This window comes from Cherax quadricarinatus, chromosome 81 (genome assembly GCF_038502225.1).
Source record: "Cherax quadricarinatus isolate ZL_2023a chromosome 81, ASM3850222v1, whole genome shotgun sequence".
In the NCBI taxonomy this organism is placed as follows: Eukaryota; Metazoa; Arthropoda; class Malacostraca; order Decapoda; family Parastacidae; genus Cherax; species Cherax quadricarinatus.
The window spans coordinates 10,271,672-10,292,289 of record NC_091372.1 but is presented as its reverse complement, the minus strand read 5'-3'; the positions used below and the strand labels follow the sequence as shown (position 1 = coordinate 10,292,289).

The 20,618-nt window shown below is 42.9% G+C and overlaps 2 protein-coding genes across 9 annotated transcripts in view; one reads left to right on the top strand and one right to left on the bottom strand.

Moving 5' to 3' along the window:
* Positions 1-20,618, bottom strand: part of LOC128699828 (torsin-1B) — a 287,527-nt gene that overhangs the window by 211,252 nt on the left and 55,657 nt on the right. The gene's annotated exons all lie outside the window — the stretch shown is intronic.
* The window catches only part of LOC128699829 (major facilitator superfamily domain-containing protein 6), a 229,660-nt gene that overhangs the window by 154,736 nt on the left and 54,306 nt on the right, over positions 1-20,618 (top strand). The window contains exons 3-4 of the mRNA XM_070102378.1: positions 14,908-15,535; positions 17,353-17,535. Coding sequence (XP_069958479.1) covers positions 15,475-15,535; positions 17,353-17,535 — 244 coding nt within the window. The 5' untranslated portion in view covers positions 14,908-15,474. The remainder of the gene's footprint in view (positions 1-14,907; positions 15,536-17,352; positions 17,536-20,618) is intronic.

Here is a 20,618-nt window from a genome sequence, read left to right as displayed (position 1 = left end):
AATCCTAGAGGGACTAGTACCGAACTTGCACACGAAAATCACTCACTACGAAAGCAAAAGACTTGGCAGACGATGCAACATCCCCCCAATGAAAAGCAGGGGTGTCACTAGCACGTTAAGAGACCATACAATAAGTGTCAGGGGCCCGAGACTGTTCAGCTGCCTCCCAGCATACATAAGGGGGATTACCAACAGACCCCTGGCAGTCTTCAAGCTGGCACTGGACAAGCACCTAAAGTCAGTTCCTGATCAGCCGGGCTGTGGCTCGTACGTTGGTTTGCGTGCAGCCAGCAGCAACAGCCTGGTTGATCAGGCGCTGATCCACCAGGAGGCCTGGTCACAGACCGGGCCGCGGGGGCGTTGACCCCCGAAACTCTCTCCAGGTAAACTCCAGGTAAACCCCGCCGGGAATCGAACCCGGGCCCTCCGTGTGTGAAGCGAGAGCTTGAGCCACCAGGCCACCAGGGTCCAAGTCGGACCGAAACGTCGTAACTAGGTTCGGGTTGTTTGTGTACGTTTTTGTCTTAGTGTTACGAGGCTGGCACTGGTGTGTCAGTGTGTCTGTCTTCCCCTGGCACTGGTGTGTCAGTGTGTCTGTCTTCCCCTGGCACTGGTGTGTTAGTGTGTCTGTCTTCCCCTGGCACTGGTGTGTTAGTGTATCTGTCTTCCGCTGGCACTGGTGTGTCAGTGTGTCTGTCTTCCCCTGGCACTGGTGTGTCAGTGTGTCTGTTTTCCCCTGGCACTGGTATGTCAGTGTGTCTGTCTTTCCCTGGCACTGGTATGTCAGTGTGTCTGTCTTCCCCTGGCACTGGTATGTCAGTGTGTCTGTCTTCCCCTGGCACTGGTGTGTCAGTGTGTCTGTCTTCCCCTGGCACTGGTGTGTCAGTGTGTCTGTCTTCCCCTGGCACTGGTATGTCAGTGTGTCTGTCTTTCCCTGGCACTGGTATGTCAGTGTGTCTGTCTTCCCCTGGCACTGGTATGTCAGTGTGTCTGTCTTCCCCTGGCACTGGTGTGTCAGTGTGTCTGTCTTCCCCTGGCACTGGTATGTCAGTGTGCCTGTCTTCCCCTGGCACTGGTGTGTCAGTGTGCCTGTCTTCCCCTGGCACTGGTGTGTGAGTGTGCCTGTCTTCCCCTGGCACTGGTGTGTCAGTGTGCCTGTCTTCCCCTGTCACTGGTATGTCAGTGTGTCTGTCTTCCCCTGGCACTAGTGTGTTTAGGTTAGGTTAGGTTAGGTAAGGTTAGGTAAGGTTAGGTAAGGTTATGTTAGGTTAAGTTAGGTTAGGTTAAGTTAGGTTAGGTTGGTTAGGTTAGGGTAGGTTAGGTTGGTTAGGTTAGGTTAGGCTAGGTTAAGTTAGGTTAGGTAAGGTTAGGTTAAGTTAGGTTACGTTAGGCAAGGTTAGGTTAGGTAAAATTAGGTTAGGTAAGGTTAGGCTAGGTTAAGTTAGGTTAGGTAAGGTTAGGTTAGGTTAGGTAAGGTTAGGTTAGGTAAGGTTAGGTTAGGTTGGTTAGGTTAGGTTAGGTTAGGTTAGGTTAGGTTAGGTTAGATTAGGTTAGGTAAGGTTAGGTTAGGTTAGGTAAGATTAGGTTAGGTAAGGTTAGGTTAGGTTAGGTAAGGTTAGGTTAGGTTAGTTAAGGTTAAGTTAGGTTAGGTTAGGTAAGGTTAGGTTAGGTTAGGTAAGGTTAGGTTAGGTTAGGTAAGATTAGGTTAGGTAAGGTTAGGTTAGGTTAGGTAAGATTAGGTTAGGTAAGGTTAGGTTAGGTTAGGTAAGGTTAAGTTAGGTTAGGTAAGGTTAGGTTAGGTTAGTTAAGGTTAAGTTAGGTTAGGTTAGGTAAGGTTAGGTTAGGTTAGGTTAGGTAAGGTTAGGTTAGGTTAGATTAGGTTAGGTTAGGTTAGGTAATGTTAAGTTAGGTTAGGTAAGGTTAGGTTAGGTTAAGTAAGTTTACATTAGGTTAGGTTAGGTTACGTAAGGTTAGGTTAGGTAAGGTTAGGTAAGGTTAGGTTAGGTTAGGTAAGATTAGGTTAGGTAAGGTTAGGTTAGGTAAGGTTAAGTTAGGTTAGGTAAGGTTAGTTAAGGTTAAGTTAGGTTAGGTTAGGTTAGGTAAGGTTAGGTTAGGTAAGGTTAGGTTAGGTTAGGTTACGTTAGTTTAGGTAAGGTTAGGTTAGGTAAGGATAGGTTAGGTCAGGTTAGGTTAGGTTAGGTTAAGTTAGGTAAGGTTAGGATAGGTAAGGTTAGGTTAGGTTAGGTAAGGTTAGGTAACGTAAGGTTAGGTGAGGTTAGGTTAGGTTAGGTTAGGTTAGGTTACGTAAGGTTTGGTTAGGTTAGGTTACGTATGGTTAGGTTACATTAGGTTAGGTTAGGTTAGGTTAGGTAAGGTAAGGTAAAGTTAGGTTAGGTTAGGTTAGGTTAGGTTAGGTTAGGTTAGGTTAGGTTAGGTTAGGTTAGGTTAGGTTAGGTAAGGTTAGAGTAATGTTAGGTAAGGTTAGGCAAGGTTAGGTTAGGTAAGGTTAGGTTAGGTAAGGTTAAGTTAGGTTAGGTAAGGTTAGGTTAGGTAAGGTTAGGTAAGGTTAGATTAGGTTAGGTTAGGTTAGTTAAGGTTAGATTAGGTAAGGTTAGATTAGGTTAGGTTAGGTTAGGTAAGGTTAGGTAAGGTTAGGTTAGGTTAGGTAAGGTTAGGTTAGGTAAGGTTAGGTTAGGTAAGGTTAGGTTAGGTAAGGTTAGGTTAGGTTAGTTAAGGTTAGGTTAGGTAAGGTTAGATTAGGTTAGGTAAGGTTAGGTTAGGCTAGGTTAGGTAAGGTTAGGTTAGGTAAGGTTAGGTTAAGTTAGGTTAGGTTAGGTTACGTAAGGTTAGGTTAGGTTAGGTTAGGTAAGGTTAGGTTAGGTTAGGTAAGGTTAGGTAAGGTTAGGTTAGGTAAGGTTAGGTTAGGTAAGGTTAGGTTAGGTTACGTAAGGTTAGGTTAGGTTAGGTAAGGTTACGTAAGGTTAGGTTAGGTTACGTAAGGTTAGGTTAGGTTAAGTTAGGTTAGGTTAGGTAAGGTTACGTAAGGTTAGGTTAGGTTAGGTAAGATTAGGTTAGGTTACGTAAGGTTAGGTTAGGTTAGGTAAGGTTAGGTTAGGTTACGTTAGGTTAGGTTAGGTTAGGTAAGGTTAGGTTAGGTTAAGTAAGGTTAGGTTAGGTAAGGTTAGGTTAGGTAAGATTAGGTTAGGTTACGTAAGGTTAGGTTAGGTTAGGTAAGGTAAGATTAGGTTAGGTTACGTAAGGTTAGGTTAGGTAAGGTAAGGTAAGATTAGGTTAGGTTACGTGAGGTTAGGTAAGGTTAGGTAAGATTAGGTTAGATTACGTAAGGTTAGGTTAGGTAAGGTTACGTAAGGTTAGGTAAGGTTAGGTTAGGTAAGGTTAGGTTAGGTAAGGTTAGGTTAGGTTAGGTAAGATTAGGTTAGGTTACGTAAGGTTAGGTAAGGTTAGGTTAGGTAAGGTTAGATTAGGTAAGGTTAGGTTACGTATGGTTAGGTAAGGTTAGGTTAGGTAAGGTTAGGTTAGGTAAGGTTAGGTAAGGTTAGGTTAGGTTAGGTTAGGTTAGGTTAGGTAAGGTTAGGTTACTTAAGGTTAGGTAAGGTTAGGTTACGTAAGGTTAGGTTACGTAAGGTTAGGTTAGGTTAGTTTAGGGTAGGTTACGTAAGGTTAGGTAAGGTTAGGTTACGTAAGGTTAGGTAAGGTTAGGTTACGTAAGGTTAGGTTAGGTTACGTAAGGTTAGGTTAGGAAAGGTTAGGTTAGGTAAGGTTAGGTTAGGTTAGGTAAGGTTAGGTAAGGTTAGGTTAGGTAATTTTAGGTAAGGTTAGGTTTGGTTAGGTAATGTTAGAGTAATGTTAGGTAAGGTTAGGCAAGGTTAGGTTAGGTAAGGTTAGGTAAGGTTAGGCAAGGTTAGGTTAGGTAAGGTTAGGTTAAGTTAGGTTAGGTTAGGTTAGGTAAGGTTAGGTTAAGTTAGGCAAGGTTAGGTTAAGTTAGGTTAGGTTAGGTTAAGTTAGGTAAGGTTAGGTTAAGTTAGGTTAGGTAAGGGTAGGTAAGGTTAGGTTAAGTTAGGTAAGGTTAGGTTAAGTTAGGTAAGAGTGATGAACCCTGACAGTCTCCTCCAGGACCAACACATTACCTCCAGGTTTTTACTTGGTCTCCGCCATAGGCAAACCCCACAACTGAGCGAGTCATCCTAAGTTAACACCCTCCTGCTCTTCCTGCAGGATGTCCTAGGAACATGAGGATGATGTCACTTTATACACAGGTACACATTACCTGGAGTTTACCTGGAGAGGTCTCCGGAGGTCAGTGCCCCCGTGGCCCGGTCTGAGACCAAGATAACCCGACTTATACCCACTCATACACCCGTCCAACCCATAAAACAATAATAATTCTGAAGTTGTGAATGCATATTCCATTAGTTTCCAAAGCTCATTATCTATTCAAAATCCGGAAGTCAGTTTCCGTACATCACAACTCATAACAAAAGCAATTTGGCTCCACAACTCACATGCCAGAATGTAAGGAAATAAGTCATTCCGTCTGAGTTTTTAGAGGTTATGTTTGTAGGTAATTGTTGCTGTGTCCCGTAGCTGGGTTGGTAGCGCACTGAGTTCTGGGGGTCGATCCCTGGTACGGGTGGACACAGGACGTATTTCCTTAAGACACTTGCTGTCACTGTTCACCTAGCAGTAACTAGGTACCTGGGTGCTTTAGTCACCTTACACCTGCTGTCGCTGTTCACCTAGCAGTAAGTAGGTACCTGGGTGTTAGTGGACTGGTGTAGGTCGCATCCTGGGACAAAACTGACCTAATTTGCGGGAAATGCTCAGCATAACAAGTGACTTTCTATATATTAGTATGTCATTGATGTCAACTATGGTCTGTATACCTTGTACATGTACTGGTATACCTTGTACATGTATTTGTATACCTTGTACATGTACTTGTATACCTAGTACATGTACTTGTATACCTTGTACATGTATTTGTATACCTTGTACATGTACTTGTATACCTAGTACATATACTTGTATACCTAGTACATGTACTTGTATACCTAGTACATGTACTTGTATACCTTGTACATGTACTTGTATACCTTGTACATGCACTTGTATACCTTGTACATGTACTTGTATACCTTGTACATGTACTTGTATACCTAGTACATGCACTTGTATACCTTGTACATGTACTTGTATACCTAGTACATGCACTTGTATACCTTGTACATGTACTTGTATACCTTGTACATGCACTTGTATACCTTGTACATGTACTTGTATACCTAGTACATGCACTTGTATACCTAGTACATGCACTTGTATACCTTGTACATGTACTTGTATACCTTGTACATGCACTTGTATACCTTGTACATGTACTTGTATACCTAGTACATGCACTTGTATACCTTGTACATGTACTTGTATACCTTGTACATGTACTTGTATACCTTGTACATGTACTTGTATACCTAGTACATGCACTTGTATACCTTGTACATGTACTTGTATACCTTGTACATGCACTTGTATACCTTGTACATGTACTTGTATACCTAGTACATGCACTTGTATACCTTGTATATGTACTTGTATACCTTGTACATGTACTTGTATACCTAGTACATGCACTTGTATACCTTGTACATGTACTTGTATACCTTGTACATGCACTTGTATACCTTGTACATGTACTTGTATACCTAGTACATGCACTTGTATACCTTGTACATGTACTTGTTTACCTTGTACATGTACTTGTATACCTAGTACATGCACTTGTATACCTTGTACATGTACTTGTATACCTTGTACATGCACTTGTATATCTTGTACATGTACTTGTATACCTAGTACATGCACTTGTATACCTTGTACATGTACTTGTATACCTTGTACATGTACTTGTATACCTTGTACATGTACTTGTATACCTTGTACATGTACTTGTATACCTTGTACATGCACTTGTATACCTTGTACATGTACTTGTATACCTTGTACATGTACTTGTATACCTAGTACATGCACTTGTATACCTTGTACATGTACTTGTATACCTTGTACATGCACTTGTATACCTTGTACATGTACTTGTATACCTTGTACATGTACTTGTATACCTTGTACATGTACTTGTATACCTTGTACATGCACTTGTATACCTTGTACATGCACTTGTATACCTTGTACATGCACTTGTATACCTTGTACATGTACTTGTATACCTAGTACATGCACTTGTATACCTTGTACATGTACTTGTATACCTTGTACATGCACTTGTATACCTTGTACATGTACTTGTATACCTAGTACATGCACTTGTATACCTTGTACATGTACTTGTATACCTTGTACATGTACTTGTATACCTTGTACATGTACTTGTATACCTTGTACATGTACTTGTATACCTTGTACATGTACTTGTATACCTTGTACATGCACTTTCAAATTCAAATTCAAAGTTTATTCTCTATAAGGATTACAATGCTGAGTTTACAGAAATTTGGTTATTGTGTGGTTTACATGTAGTAAAATAGTGATTACAGAGTGTACCACTAGAACGCTTAGCATGGCTAGGCATTTCGGGCAGACTTAGTTTTATTCTTAATTGTAAAATATTACAAATTATGAGGTAAGTTGGTATTATGGCTAAGTGACTAAATACTAGTTTGTGAGTTTAGCAATGTGAATGCTTTTGTTTTGGCACAGTATATAGTTTCAGTATTGGAGTATCACAGGATTCATTATTTTAAGACTGAGATTAATATTTCTGTTTCTCTTTATGGTCAAATGAGTGAGCGAGTGTAAGTGTGAACCACCAGGTGGTATTCGTGTAGTTAGTTGACGGGGTGTATCAGGGAGATAAGATGTTTTCTAATGGTAGTTTTGAAGGTGATGAAGGTGTCTGCAGTTCTAGAGTTCTCAGGTAGGGTATTCCAGATTTTAGGGCCTTTGACATACATTGAATTTTTGTAAAGGTTAAGTCGGACACGGGGAATGTCGTAGAGATGTTTGTTTCTGGTGTTATGCCTGTGGGTTCTGTCACAACTATCAAGAAAGCGTTTTAGGTCAAGGTTGATATTAGAGTTTAAGTACATGTACTTGTATACCTAGTACATGCACTTGTATACCTTGTACATGCACTTGTATACCTTGTACATGTACTTGTATACCTTGTACATGTACTTGTATACCTAGTACATGCACTTGTATACCTTGTACATGCACTTGTATACCTTGTACATGCACTTGTATACCTAGTACATGTACTTGTATACCTTGTACATGTACTTGTATACCTTGTACATGTACTTGTATAGCTTGTACATGTACTTGTATACCTTGTACATGTACATACTTGTAGAAATAAATATTTATAATTGTACTTGTGTACCTGTACCTAAATGAACTTATATTCTCAAAATTACACTTCAGAAACGAGTTGATAGGTAAGACACCTATGCAACAGTTAGGTATCTTTATTCCGAAACGTTTCGCCTGCACAGCAGGCTTCTTCAGTCGAGTAGAGAGGAGGCAGTAGAAATGTAGAGACGATGTAATGAGTCCCTCACCCTTGAAGACGTAGTTTCGAGGTAGTCAGAGGGAGAGGGGAGGGGAGGGTAACTCATTTTTGATCCAAGGAAGGTGATGAGCCTTAATCACCTCTTGAGTTGTTAGTTGAAACTCAGAGATGATCTCAATTTGGTCATATTATTTTTTTTTCTTTAGTCACACCTAGAAAACTCGCCTCATTCTCAATGTCAAATGTTTTTATTGTAAATTCTTAAACAGGTTATACTTTTTTTATATATTCTTTGTTACATAAATTTTTTCATGATTAAGTTTGATTGATAGTTTAGTTTTGGTGCAGTGATTAGGACTGATATATTAAAATTTGCATAAAAATTGCTGACTCTTCTCGTTGACGATCTCAAAGATGGCAGACCAGAGGCCTACAAAGCGTCATCGACACCATGCCTAACCCTTCTCGGGTAGGGTAGGTGCCTGAGCCCGAGCCTTTAGCTCATAAGACTGTCATTCCCATTGCCCCCTTGCGGCGGGGATGGCAGACCAGAGAGGCCTAGCTTGTGGCTAGGCCTGGGGACAGTTGGTCTCAAAGATGAGGAGGTACTTGTGCCTCCTCCCATGGGAGACTTAGGTCTCAGACACTCCCTAAAGAGGGAGCCAAGGCCGGGCCACCACTTGGAAAAGGCCCGGGCCGGGAGAATACCGGGGAACCTTTAATAATAATAATCTCTCTACGAGTCCTCAAAGGGCCGGGAATGGCCGAAAAATGACAGATCAGAGGCCTAGCTTCTCTCTACGAGCCCCATGAGGGCGTAACCTTACGTAACCTAACCTAACCTTACGTTACCTAACGTAACCTAACCTAACCTTACGTTACCTAACGTAACCTAACCTAACCTTACGTTACCTAACGTAACGTAACCTAACCTAACCTTACGTTACCTAACGTAACCTAACCTAACGTAACCTAACCTTACGTAACCTAACCTAACCTTACGTTACCTAACGTAACCTAACCTTACGTTACCTAACGTAACCTAACCTTACGTTACCTAACGTAACCTAACCTAACCTTACGTTACCTAACGTAACCTAACCTAACCTTACGTTACCTAACGAACCTAACCTTACGTTACCTAACCCTTTAAAACATATACACTGAGAGGTATATATCTGTTATATATGCTGTGAATTTACTGTAATTACTATTTTGGGTATTAAAGTAATCTTGACTGGTGGTGTAAAGGTAACATGCAGCCTTAATGACCCTCGTGTAGTAGATAGACATTAAACCTAACACAACCATCGTGTAGTTTACCTGGAGAGAGTTCCGGGGGTCAACGCCCCCGCAGCCCGGTCTGTGACCAGGCCTCCTGGTGGATCAGAGCCTGATCAACCAGGCTGTTGCTGCTGGCTGCACGCAAACCAACGTACGAGCCACAGCCCGGCTGATCAGGAACTGACTTTAGGTGATTGTCCAGTGCCAGCTTGAAGACTGCCAGGGGTCTGTTGGTAATCCCCCTTATGTATGCTGGGAGGCAGTTGAACAGTCTCGGGCCCCTGACACTTATTGTATGGTCTCTTAACGTGCTAGTGACACCCCTGCTTTTCATTGGGGGGATGGTGCATCGTCTGCCAAGTCTTTTGCTTTCGTAGTGAGTGATTTTCGTGTGCAAGTTCGGTACTAGTCCCTCTAGGATTTTCCAGGTGTATATAATCATGTATCTCTCCCGCCTGCGTTCCAGGGAATACAGGTTTAGGAACCTCAAGCGCTCCCAGTAATTGAGGTGTTTTATCTCCGTTATGCGCGCCGTGAAGGTTCTCTGTACATTTTCTAGGTCAGCAATTTCACCTGCCTTGAAAGGTGCTGTTAGTGTGCAGCAATATTCCAGCCTAGATAGAACAAAGATCAGATCTGCAAGAAAATCTTTGGATTGTTACAGTACATTACTCCATCTCCATAGCTGAAGGAAGGTGTAGAGGGCCAAGAACCAGACCAGGTAAACACTGTGTCACCAGAGGATTTTTGTCTGTGAAAAAAAAATAAGTTGGAACGTCACAAATCGTGGCTTCTGCAACTTTCAACGTCACAGTTTGTAGTTAGTTTGCAACATATCAATGTTGCTGGGAGACTGTCATACTATTGTGGTATAACTTGTCATACTGTTGATAGGATAATCTGTGCAGGGGTGGGAAACGTCCGGCTTCAATACGGCCCGAGGGCCGTATTGAAACCTCTGGGATCATTTGGTCTGGCCCTGCCAAGACTGGAATAACACGATACATTTCCCCACTCTGGAAGGATAAAAGTCTTCTACGACACTTCAGTGTGCTGGTGAATGTGAGAAACTAATTGGGGCACTTAATAAAAGAGTCAAGAACATGAAATGTAAACAAATAGAACCGAGCATCTCTGCTACACCGTTGACTGTGGAACCAGCTGATGATGTGCCTTATAACCTACAACACGAAATCATTCAGTTGTAGAGCGCTGATAAACTGAAAATTTGCTACAACAACCTCCCATTGCTTGAGGTATATAAACATTACATAAACAATTATGAATTTCCTCACTTTGAAGAGACATTGAAATATGTGTCTGCGTTTGGAACAACTTACTCCTGCGAGCAGTTCTCGCAACTTACCATCCATAAGCACAATTATTGTTGCAATAATGTCACAGTCAACAGGTGATTTCACAGTATGCAAAACAACCACTGTGAAAAATAGTGAACTTCCAAGCGCTTTCGTGATTTCTCACATTATCAAGGAACCGCACAATTACTATCCTGTGTGAATTACCAAGCATAATCGAAAAAATCAGAGAATAATAATAATAATAATAATAATCTATATTTCTACAAATGCATGTGTACAGACCATAGCTGACATCAGTGACGTACTACTATATAGAAAGTCCATTGTTATGCTGAGCATTTCCCGCAAATTAGGTCAGTTTTGTCCCAGGATGCGACCCACACCAGTCCACTATCACCCAGGTACCTATTTTACTGCTAGGTGAACATGGACAGCAGGTGTCTTAAGGAAACACATCCTAATGTTTCCACCCGTACCAGGGATCGACCCCCAGACCTCAGAATGCGAACTGAGTGCGCTACCAACCCAGCTACGGGACTTATTTCAAGTGGGATCCTTATTAATTTTGCCAGCAGTGTGGCTCTGCTAGTAAAGATAAAGCTTGTAACACTGGGGTGAAGTTTGATAGTCTCCACCGTCTCCAACAAGTGCCACTGAAGAACCAGTAGTTCCGGTTTCTCCACTAGTTTTTTTGTTAAGGCAGAACGTTGTCCGCGTGGGCTGGTACTGCTGCTGTGATGGCAGGTCCCGCAAACCAGCCTTCTGAGTATTCTGTGTTGGAGATGTGTATGTTATGTCTGTATTATCCCCCAGGATATATATACACCTTAAGATGTATATGTCTACTCCTGTTACCCCTTTTGGGGTCTAGTTCCTAGGCCAGAAGGACTAGGCTCTTACGCTACCATCCACAGGATAGATATGGGGTGCACAATAAACTAGCCACTTCGGTGGCAAATTTTAATTATCTCAGTGTGTGTGTGTGTGTGTGTGTGTGTGTGTGTGTGTGTATATATGTGTATATATATATATGTATATACAAATATATACATATATACATATATATATATATATATATATATATATATATATAACACTGTGACTAGCCAAGGATTCGAACCCATGTTGTTTTGGCCCGACTCATTGTGAGCGAAAACCACATGACCCTCTAACCCACAGGACCACCAGACCCTACAAGAATGACGCACTCAGCCAAGCGAGGTGTTTTATCGTCATCCGAGGACATACGGTGGTGTGGGTGCCTCTCAGCTAATTTCATTCTGCTCCGTGTTGAGTGTACTAGCCCAACGAGCAGTATTTTATGTTATTGTAACCACGAACGAGTGATATTGATCAATAACAACACTGTGATTAACCAAGGATTCGAACCCATGTTGTTTTGGCCCGCCCCATGGTGGGCGAAAACCACGTATATATCCTCAGACTTTAATCACTATTGTAGATATTGAAGTATTTCTGCTTGGTGGTGAACAGGTAACATGCAGACTAGACTTTTTTTGTCGTGGTTTTAAACCCAAAAAACCGTATCGTAGCTTATGGTCTGAGATATTACTTAAGGTTGTCGTAGGGGAAGAGTAATTACGACACTCTAATACGTAGTGATCCTGTGATTATTGAGACTTAGCTGGGGTGACCCAGTGTCAGGAGTCTTGTGTACTGACACACGCCACTAAGACCAGTGTCAGGAGTCTTGTGTACTGACACACGCCACTAAGACCAGTGTCAGGAGTCTTGTGTACTGACACACGCCACTAAGACCAGTGTCAGGAGCCTTGTGTACTGACACACGCCACTAAGACCAGTGTCAGGAGTCTTGTCTACTGACACACGCCACTAAGACCAGTGTCAGGAGTCTTGTCTACTGACACACACCACTAAGACCAGTGTCAGGAGTCTTGTGTACTGACACACGCCACTAAGACCAGTGTCAGGAGTCTTGTGTACTGACACACGCCACTAAGACCAGTGTCAGGAGCCTTGTGTACTGACACACGCCACTAAGACCAGTGTCAGGAGTCTTGTCTACTGACACACGCCACTAAGACCAGTGTCAGGAGCCTTGTGTACTGACACACGCCACTAAGACCAGTGTCAGGAGTCTTGTGTACTGACACACGCCACTAAGACCAGTGTCAGGAGTCTTGTCTACTGACACACGCCACTAAGACCAGTGTCAGGAGTCTTGTCTACTGACACACACCACTAAGACCAGTGTCAGGTGTCTTGTCTACTGACACACGCCACTAAGACCAGTGTCAGGAGTCTTGTCTACTGACACACGCCACTAAAACCAGTGTCAGGAGTCTTGTTTACTGACACACGCCACTAAGACCAGTGTCAGGAGTCTTGTCTACTGACACACACCACTAAGACCAGTGTCAGGAGTCTTGTCTACTGACACACGCCACTAAGACCAGTGTCAGGAGTCTTGTCTACTGACACACGCCACTAAGACCAGTGTCAGGAGTCTTGTCTACTGACACACGCCACTAAGACCAGTGTCAGGAGTCTTGTCTACTGACACACGCCACTAAGACCAGTGTCAGGAGTCTTGTCTACTGACACACGCCACTAAAACCAGTGTCAGGAGTCTTGTTTACTGACACACGCCACTAAGACCAGTGTCAGGAGTCTTGTCTACTGACACACACCACTAAGACCAGTGTCAGGAGTCTTGTCTACTGACACACGCCACTAAGACCAGTGTCAGGAGTCTTGTCTACTGACACACGCCACTAAGACCAGTGTCAGGAGTCTTGTCTACTGACACACGCCACTAAGACCAGTGTCAGGAGTCTTGTCTACTGACACACGCCACTAAGACCAGTGTCAGGAGTCTTGTCTACTGACACACGCCACTAAGACCAGTGTCAGGAGTCTTGTCTACTGACACACGCCACTAAGACCAGTGTCAGGAGTCTTGTCTACTGACACACGCCACTAAGACCAGTGTCAGGAGTCTTGTCTACTGACACACGCCACTAAGACCAGTGTCAGGAGTCTTGTCTACTGACACACGCCACTAAGACCAGTGTCAGGAGTCTTGTCTACTGACACACGCCACTAAGACCAGTGTCAGGTGTCTTGTCTACTGACACGCCACTAAGACCAGTGTCAGGAGTCTTGTGTACTGACACACGCCACTAAGACCAGTGTCAGGAGTCTTGTGTACTGACACACGCCACTAAGACCAGTGTCAGGAGTCTTGTCTACTGACACACGACACTAAGACCAGTGTCAGGAGTCTTGTTTACTGACACACGCCACTAAGACCAGTGTCAGGAGTCTTGTCTACTGACACACACCACTAAGACCAGTGTCAGGAGTCTTGTCTACTGACACACACCACTAAGACCAGTGTCAGGAGTCTTGTCTACTGACACACGCCACTAAGACCAGTGTCAGGAGTCTTGTCTACTGACACACGCCACTAAAACCAGTGTCAGGAGTCTTGTTTACTGACACACGCCACTAAGACCAGTGTCAGGAGTCTTGTCTATTGACACACACCACTAAGACCAGTGTCAGGAGTCTTGTCTACTGACACACGCCACTAAGACCAGTGTCAGGAGTCTTGTCTACTGACACACACCACTAAGACCAGTGTCAGGAGTCTTGTCTACTGACACACGCCACTAAGACCAGTGTCAGGAGTCTTGTCTACTGACACACGCCACTAAGACCAGTGTCAGGAGTCTTGTCTACTGACACACGCCACTAAGACCAGTGTCAGGTGTCTTGTCTACTGACACGCCACTAAGACCAGTGTCAGGAGTCTGTGTACTGACACACGCCACTAAGACCAGTGTCAGGTGTCTTGTCTACTGACACGCCACTAAGACCAGTGTCAGGAGTCTTGTCTACTGACACACGCCACTAAGACCAGTGTCAGGAGTCTTGTCTACTGACACACACCACTAAGACCAGTGTCAGGTGTCTTGTCTACTGACACACACCACTAAGACCAGTGTCAGGAGTCTTGTCTACTGACACACGCCACTAAGACCAGTGTCAGGAGTCTTGTGTCTTGTCTACTGACACACGCCACTAAGACCAGTGTCAGGAGTCTTATGTACTGACACACGCCACTAAGACCAGTGTCAGGAGTCTTGTGTACTGACACTCGCCACAAAGACCAGTGTCAGAAGACACTGTTGTTCACTGACACTCAAAACAACACTAGAGACCTGTGTCGGGAGACACTCACCATGAGTACAAACCCCACCCGTTCCGTGGATTGTTGACAATCGTGTTATGACGATTTGGGGAGTCAACAATAGTGTCCAGAATTTTGTAGGCTAAGTTTTTTCGGGTATTCACAAATACAGTTACATAGATTATCATATCAATAACAACACTGCGACTAGCCAAGGAGTCGAACCCATGCTGCTTTGGCTTGCCTCATGGTGGGTGAAAACTCATGACGTCGGGAGTACAACACCCAGTTCTGCTGGATGCGCTACTTTTAAGAACTGTATGGTCCCGTGGATTAAGGCGTCATGGGTTTTCGCCCACCATGAGGCAGGCCAAAGCAGCATGGGTTCGATTCCTTGGCTAGTCGCAGTGTCGTTATTGAACAATACCACTTGTTCGTGGGTACAATAATAATAATAGCAGCATACGTGTAGAGAACCTACGATAACCCTAAAAAAAGGTCAGACAAAGTAACTTATTTCCACTGGAGACTTAAGTTGGGCAGTGAATTAAGTTTGTGTTGTTTATGTTTTACAGATGTATAGCTGGAGAAGTTTAAAGCAGAGTGGCCATGAGTGCTGAGGAAGAGTTGTATAGCAGCAGCACCAGCAGCAGCAGCACCAGCAGCAGCAGCACCAGCACCAGCAGCAGCAGCAGCACCAGCACCAGCAGCACCACCACCAGCACCAGAACCAGCACCAGCACCAGCAGCAGCAGCACCAGCAGTAGCACGTCATCCTGATGACCTGAACTAAACACACACACACACACACACACACACACACACACACACACACACACACACACACACACACACACACACACACACTCACACACACCTTTCACTCCCATATTCCGTCCCGAAGATTCACCTCACTAAGACTCCTCACTGGGTGTCCTACATGTGTTGTCTACCAGCGTCGAGTCTACACACGTCTACAACCTGTTTCCTGAAGCGTACAAAACACATTTTAATTAAGGTTCTAGACAAGTTGGAAGGTTCGTTCTCCAGCAAGTGTATGTATACCAGCCATCCTACACTACCACACTCATCAGTCATACCTGACGTACTACTCACCTAACAAGCTGGAGCAACAGACAACAATGGCGTGTGTCAACAAAAACCTCATCTTACTGAAGCTTCTTCTCTTTACTTTTTACGGAGGTGAGGCTGACGTTTATAATTTTGCAAATAATATTGTATTTTTGTCTTTACCTTCGGGTTGAACCGCATGACACTCTGGTGTTTAATTCTCTTTCAGCTTCCGAGAATAATGACATGAGAGGAAATGAAAAAATAACACTAACATGACTAAAAACATGCGTAAACAAGGTGTCATGTTTACTTTGTGTGTTATCATGGTACAGGTGTGAGACAGCCATCTAGCTGTCCCTGGTTCGAGTCCACTGACAGATTACACTCGTAGTGTCCAGACACGTGAGGTATTCCTGTCTTGTCAGGAGAAAATGGAACCACGTTAAACATTTTCCACTCTGGAACGATGTAATATCACAGCTTTCTGTCACGTGAACACACACAACAACAGACGGATCACAGACTTCTCTTAACATTTATTATACCGTCTCACAGACACGTAAGATAACAGATACATCACACAGACTGCTACATACACTCTGTAAACTATTTCCCTGTATTTTTGTACATGTCTTTTTCAAATTCGAGTCGTGAACTGAAGCTGGACTATGAAAGGTATTTGATGTATCGAGAGAATTTACCGGTATTAATACCATATATATAATCATAATTTTGAAGGGACAAATTGAACAAAATCTTATTATTTGATATTAAATGAAATATATATATATATATATATATATATATATATATATATATATAGATATATATATATATATATATATCGTGCCGAATATGTAAAACTGGTCAATTAGCAAGAACTCATTTAAAATTAAGTCCTTTGTAAAATTTCTCTTATATGTTTAAAGATATATTTTTTCATTAATATTAATGTAAAAATTATTAATTTTGCAATAAAAGAGTCTTAGAAAACTTACCTAACCTTATTATAACAAGAGCAATTTATTTTGGCCTAACCCAACTAAATATATTTTAGATTTGTTTACAATAATTTAATATTAAACACAATGAAATATATTTTTTTCGTTAGCTTAAGAATGATTTTGGCGAAATTATTGCATACACAAATTTTCGCTTGTCCTTTATGGCAAGATGAACGTTGCTATTTAAGCCAAGATCGCAACTTCTGCCTATTCGGCACGACATATATATATATAGATATATATATATATATATATATATATATATATATATATATATATATATATATATATATATATATTCCGTAATATTTTCACATTTTTTATATTGCTTTTTTGAGATTTTTTGAGGAAATTCAATTTTTTTCCCACTGTACAGATATGGCATTTTTCACTGTCTTCTATAGTGTCCGTGTGTGAATGTATTGAATAAAACGGAGCTACTGGAGGCCGAAACGTCTTCAAAAAAGATTCCCAGGTGTTACAAATGTCATGGCCCTTCACGAGAGTATAATATTTGTCAGCAAACATGACATGTGTTTCCTGACGCGGGTGTTAGTCATGTGATGACCTGCAGATGGAACTTTTAGTCATCTGGCCGAGACCTTCCACTGGAGAGTATTACATATATGTTTGTTGGTGGCCCGGTGGCCTGGTGGCTAAAGCTCCCGCTTCACACACGGAGGGCCCGGGTTCGATTCCCGGCGGGTGGATACATTCGACATGTTTCCTTACACCTGTTGTCCTGTTCACCTAGCAGCAAATAGGTACCTGGGTGTTAGTCGACTGGTGTGGGTCGCATCCTGGGGGACAAGATTAAGGACCCCAATGGAAATAAGTTAGACAGTCCTCGATGACGCACTGACTTTCTTGGGTTATCCTGGGTGGCTAACCCTCCGGGGTTAAAAATCCGAACGAAATCTTATCTTATCTTGTTTTCAACAGCGCTGGGATGTCTGATGCCGTTCCTGACCATCCACATGAGGTACATGGGTCTCAGTATCCAGGAAATCACGTGGATCAACTCAGTACTTCCTCTCACTTCGCTGGTGGGACCCCCGCTGGTGGGCATCTTGGCTGACAGACTGGGGCATTACAGGCCCATCACTGTCGTCTGCATGCTATTTGGTGAGTCTTGGGACTCTGAGATAGGGGACTGTGTGAGAGAGGTAGGGGACTGTGTGACGGGCAGGTGACTGTGTAAGACAGGCAGGTGAGTGTGTGAAAGAGGCAGGTGATTGTGTAAGAGAGGCAGGTGATTGTGTGAGAGAGGTAGGGGACTGTGTGAGAGGGGCAGGTGAGTGTGTGAGAGGGACAGGTGAGTGTGTAAGACAGGCAGGTGACTGTGTGAGAGAGGCAGATGAGTGTGTAAGACAGGTAGGTGACTGTGTAAGAAAGGCAGGTGGCTGTGTGAGCGAGGCAGGTGACTGTGTGAGAGAGGCAGGTGGCTGTATAAGACAGGCAGGTGACTGTGTAAGACAGGCAGGTGACTGTGTAAGACAGACAGGTGACTGTGTAAGACAGGCAGGTGACTGTGTAAGACAGGCAGGTGACTGTGTAAGACAGGCAGGTGACTGTGTAAGACAGGCAGGTGACTGTGTAAGACAGGCAGGTGACTGTGTAAGACAGGCAGGTGACTGTGTAAGACAGACAGGTGACTGTGTAAGACAGACAGGTGACTGTGTAAGACAGGCAGGTGACTGTGTAAGACAGGCAGGTGACTGTGTAAGACAGGCAGGTGACTGTGTAAGACAGGCAGGTGACTGTGTAAGACAGGCAGGTGACTGTGTAAGACAGGCAGGTGACTGTGTAAGACAGACAGGTGACTGTGTGAGACAGACCGGTGTGTGGAAAATTGCATTTATATGAATGTAACTAATTATGTACATAACAGTAAATGATAACAAAGATAATTATTATTTATCAATGTTACATAGACAAGTAGGAATTTGGGACACCTAGGTCGCAAAAAATGTCCCCCTTCGATACCTACCACTGTCATATCCACAAGTTGCTCTGGACCTATTAATTAAATGAAATATACATACACCAGGAATACTGGTAAATATATAAATTTGTGGACTGTAAATTAAAAAAATTATTGTATATAAATTCACATATACATAACAGAAGGAAAATATATCTTAATATCACTCACCAATTTGACTGGATATTAAGTTGTATCATACTCAGAAAAACCTCACTAACTAAATTTATGAAAACACTGGCCAGAATTATACACAAATCTAGAGAGCTTATCTGAGGTTCCTGGAGCTGTCTTGTCCAGTCGTCTGATATCTCAAGTTATGCAGGAATGCACATCCAACAATTTCACCTCCTATTTGAGAGGTGTCAACAATTTTAACCTCTAGATCACGAAAAATTCTTCCCATTACACCAACGTTTGTACAAAATTCAAAAACCAAAATGGCGAGTCTCCTTCTGCGCAGACGCGACTCTCCGTTTTCTATGACATAAATATTATTAAATACAGTATGGCCATTTATTTACATATAAATACTGAATTTCTGGAAAATATATACAGTATTTTCCACAAGGTGACTGTGTAAGACAGACAGGTGACTGTGAGACAGGCAGGTGACTGTGTGAGACAGGAAGGTGACTGTGAGACAGGCAGGTGACTGTGTGAGACAGGCAGGTGACTGTGTGAGACAGGCAGGTGACTGTGTGAGACAGGCAGGTGACTGTGTGAGACAGGCAGGTGACTGTGTAAGACAGACAGGTGACTGTGTAAGATAGACAGGTGACTGTGTAAGAGAGGCAGGTGACTGTGTAAGACAGGCAGGGGACTGTGTAAGACAGGCAGGTGACTGTGTAAGACAGGCAGGTGACTGTGTGAGACAGGCAGGTGACTGTGTGAGACAGGCAGGTGACTGTGAGACAGGCAGGTGACTGTGTAAGACAGGCAGGTGACTGTGTAAGACAGGCAGGTGACTGTGTGAGACAGGCAGGTGACTGTGAGACAGGCAGGTGACTGTGTAAGACAGGCAGGTGACTGTGTGAGAGTGGCAGAAATTGAGAAGAAGGAATTTGTGGTCTTTGGTGAGAGACAACGATGTATAAAGGAAGAAGAGAGAGAGAGAGAGAGAGAGAGAGAGAGAGAGAGAGAGAGAGAGAGAGAGAGAGAGAGAGAGAGAGGGAGAGAGAGAGAGAGTCGAGGAAAGGTTTCATTAGACATTTATTATTATTATTAATGGTGAAGCACTAAACCCGTAAGTGTCATACAGTACTTGGTGAATGGAAAGTAATTAGGCAGTTTCTTCGCCCTGATCATCGGTGACGAATTTTCTCAGCTCTCTCCCTGAGAGTTAGTCAGGACGCCATACATGAGTAAATAAGCTTATTTAGGTACAGGTACACGTAAGTACAGTTATCATACATAGTTTAATATATGTGTAAATTACCTAGGACAACCCCTTCCCCCCAAAAAAAAAAAATCGGACAAGTGACATATCCATTGGGGTCCTGTCTGCTCTGAGGATTTCTACGGCCTGGAAGAAGCCGGTTGTTTACTCAGTGGATGTTGACGCTGCCTTGATTTAAAAATACCCGGACGATGACCGACAGATATTTCACTGATCAGACATACAGCCGAACGGATAATTGGGTTAGTTTAAGGTTAGGTTGGGTTAAGTTAGTTTAAGGTTAGGTTAGGTTAGGTTAAGGTTAGGTTAGGTTAGGGGTTAGGTTAGGTGAGGTTAGGTGACAGGTTAGGTTAGGTTAGGTTAGGTTAGGTTAGGTTAGGTTAGGTTAGGTTAAGTTAGGTTAAGTTAAGGTTAGGTTATGTTAAGGTTAGGTTACTGTTGGGGTTAGGTTAGGTTTGCTATTTTATGTTCTTTTTAATTTTGTTTTTATTTCTTTTTAATGTTTGGGAAACATGCTGTGATGAATCCCAGTTCGGCCATTTGGCCATTCAGTGAAATGTCCGTTCGGCCAAGTGTCCGTCGGTCATCTGTCCGGGATCCGATTTTAAGGTGGGCTCACCTGACTAAGTGGAAAGTTTTTGTTCCCGTCTCTATTCTCAAAAAAGTCCTGTTCCCTTCCCAGTTTCCTTTCAGCTGTGGGCACAATTTCGTCCCCAGAAACTGGAAAGCATGTCTCAAAACAATTTAAGCTGTGGTGACCTTGTTAAAGATTAAAGATTCTTTATTTCAACATGATACAATGTTTGCACAGAGAAGGGTGACATT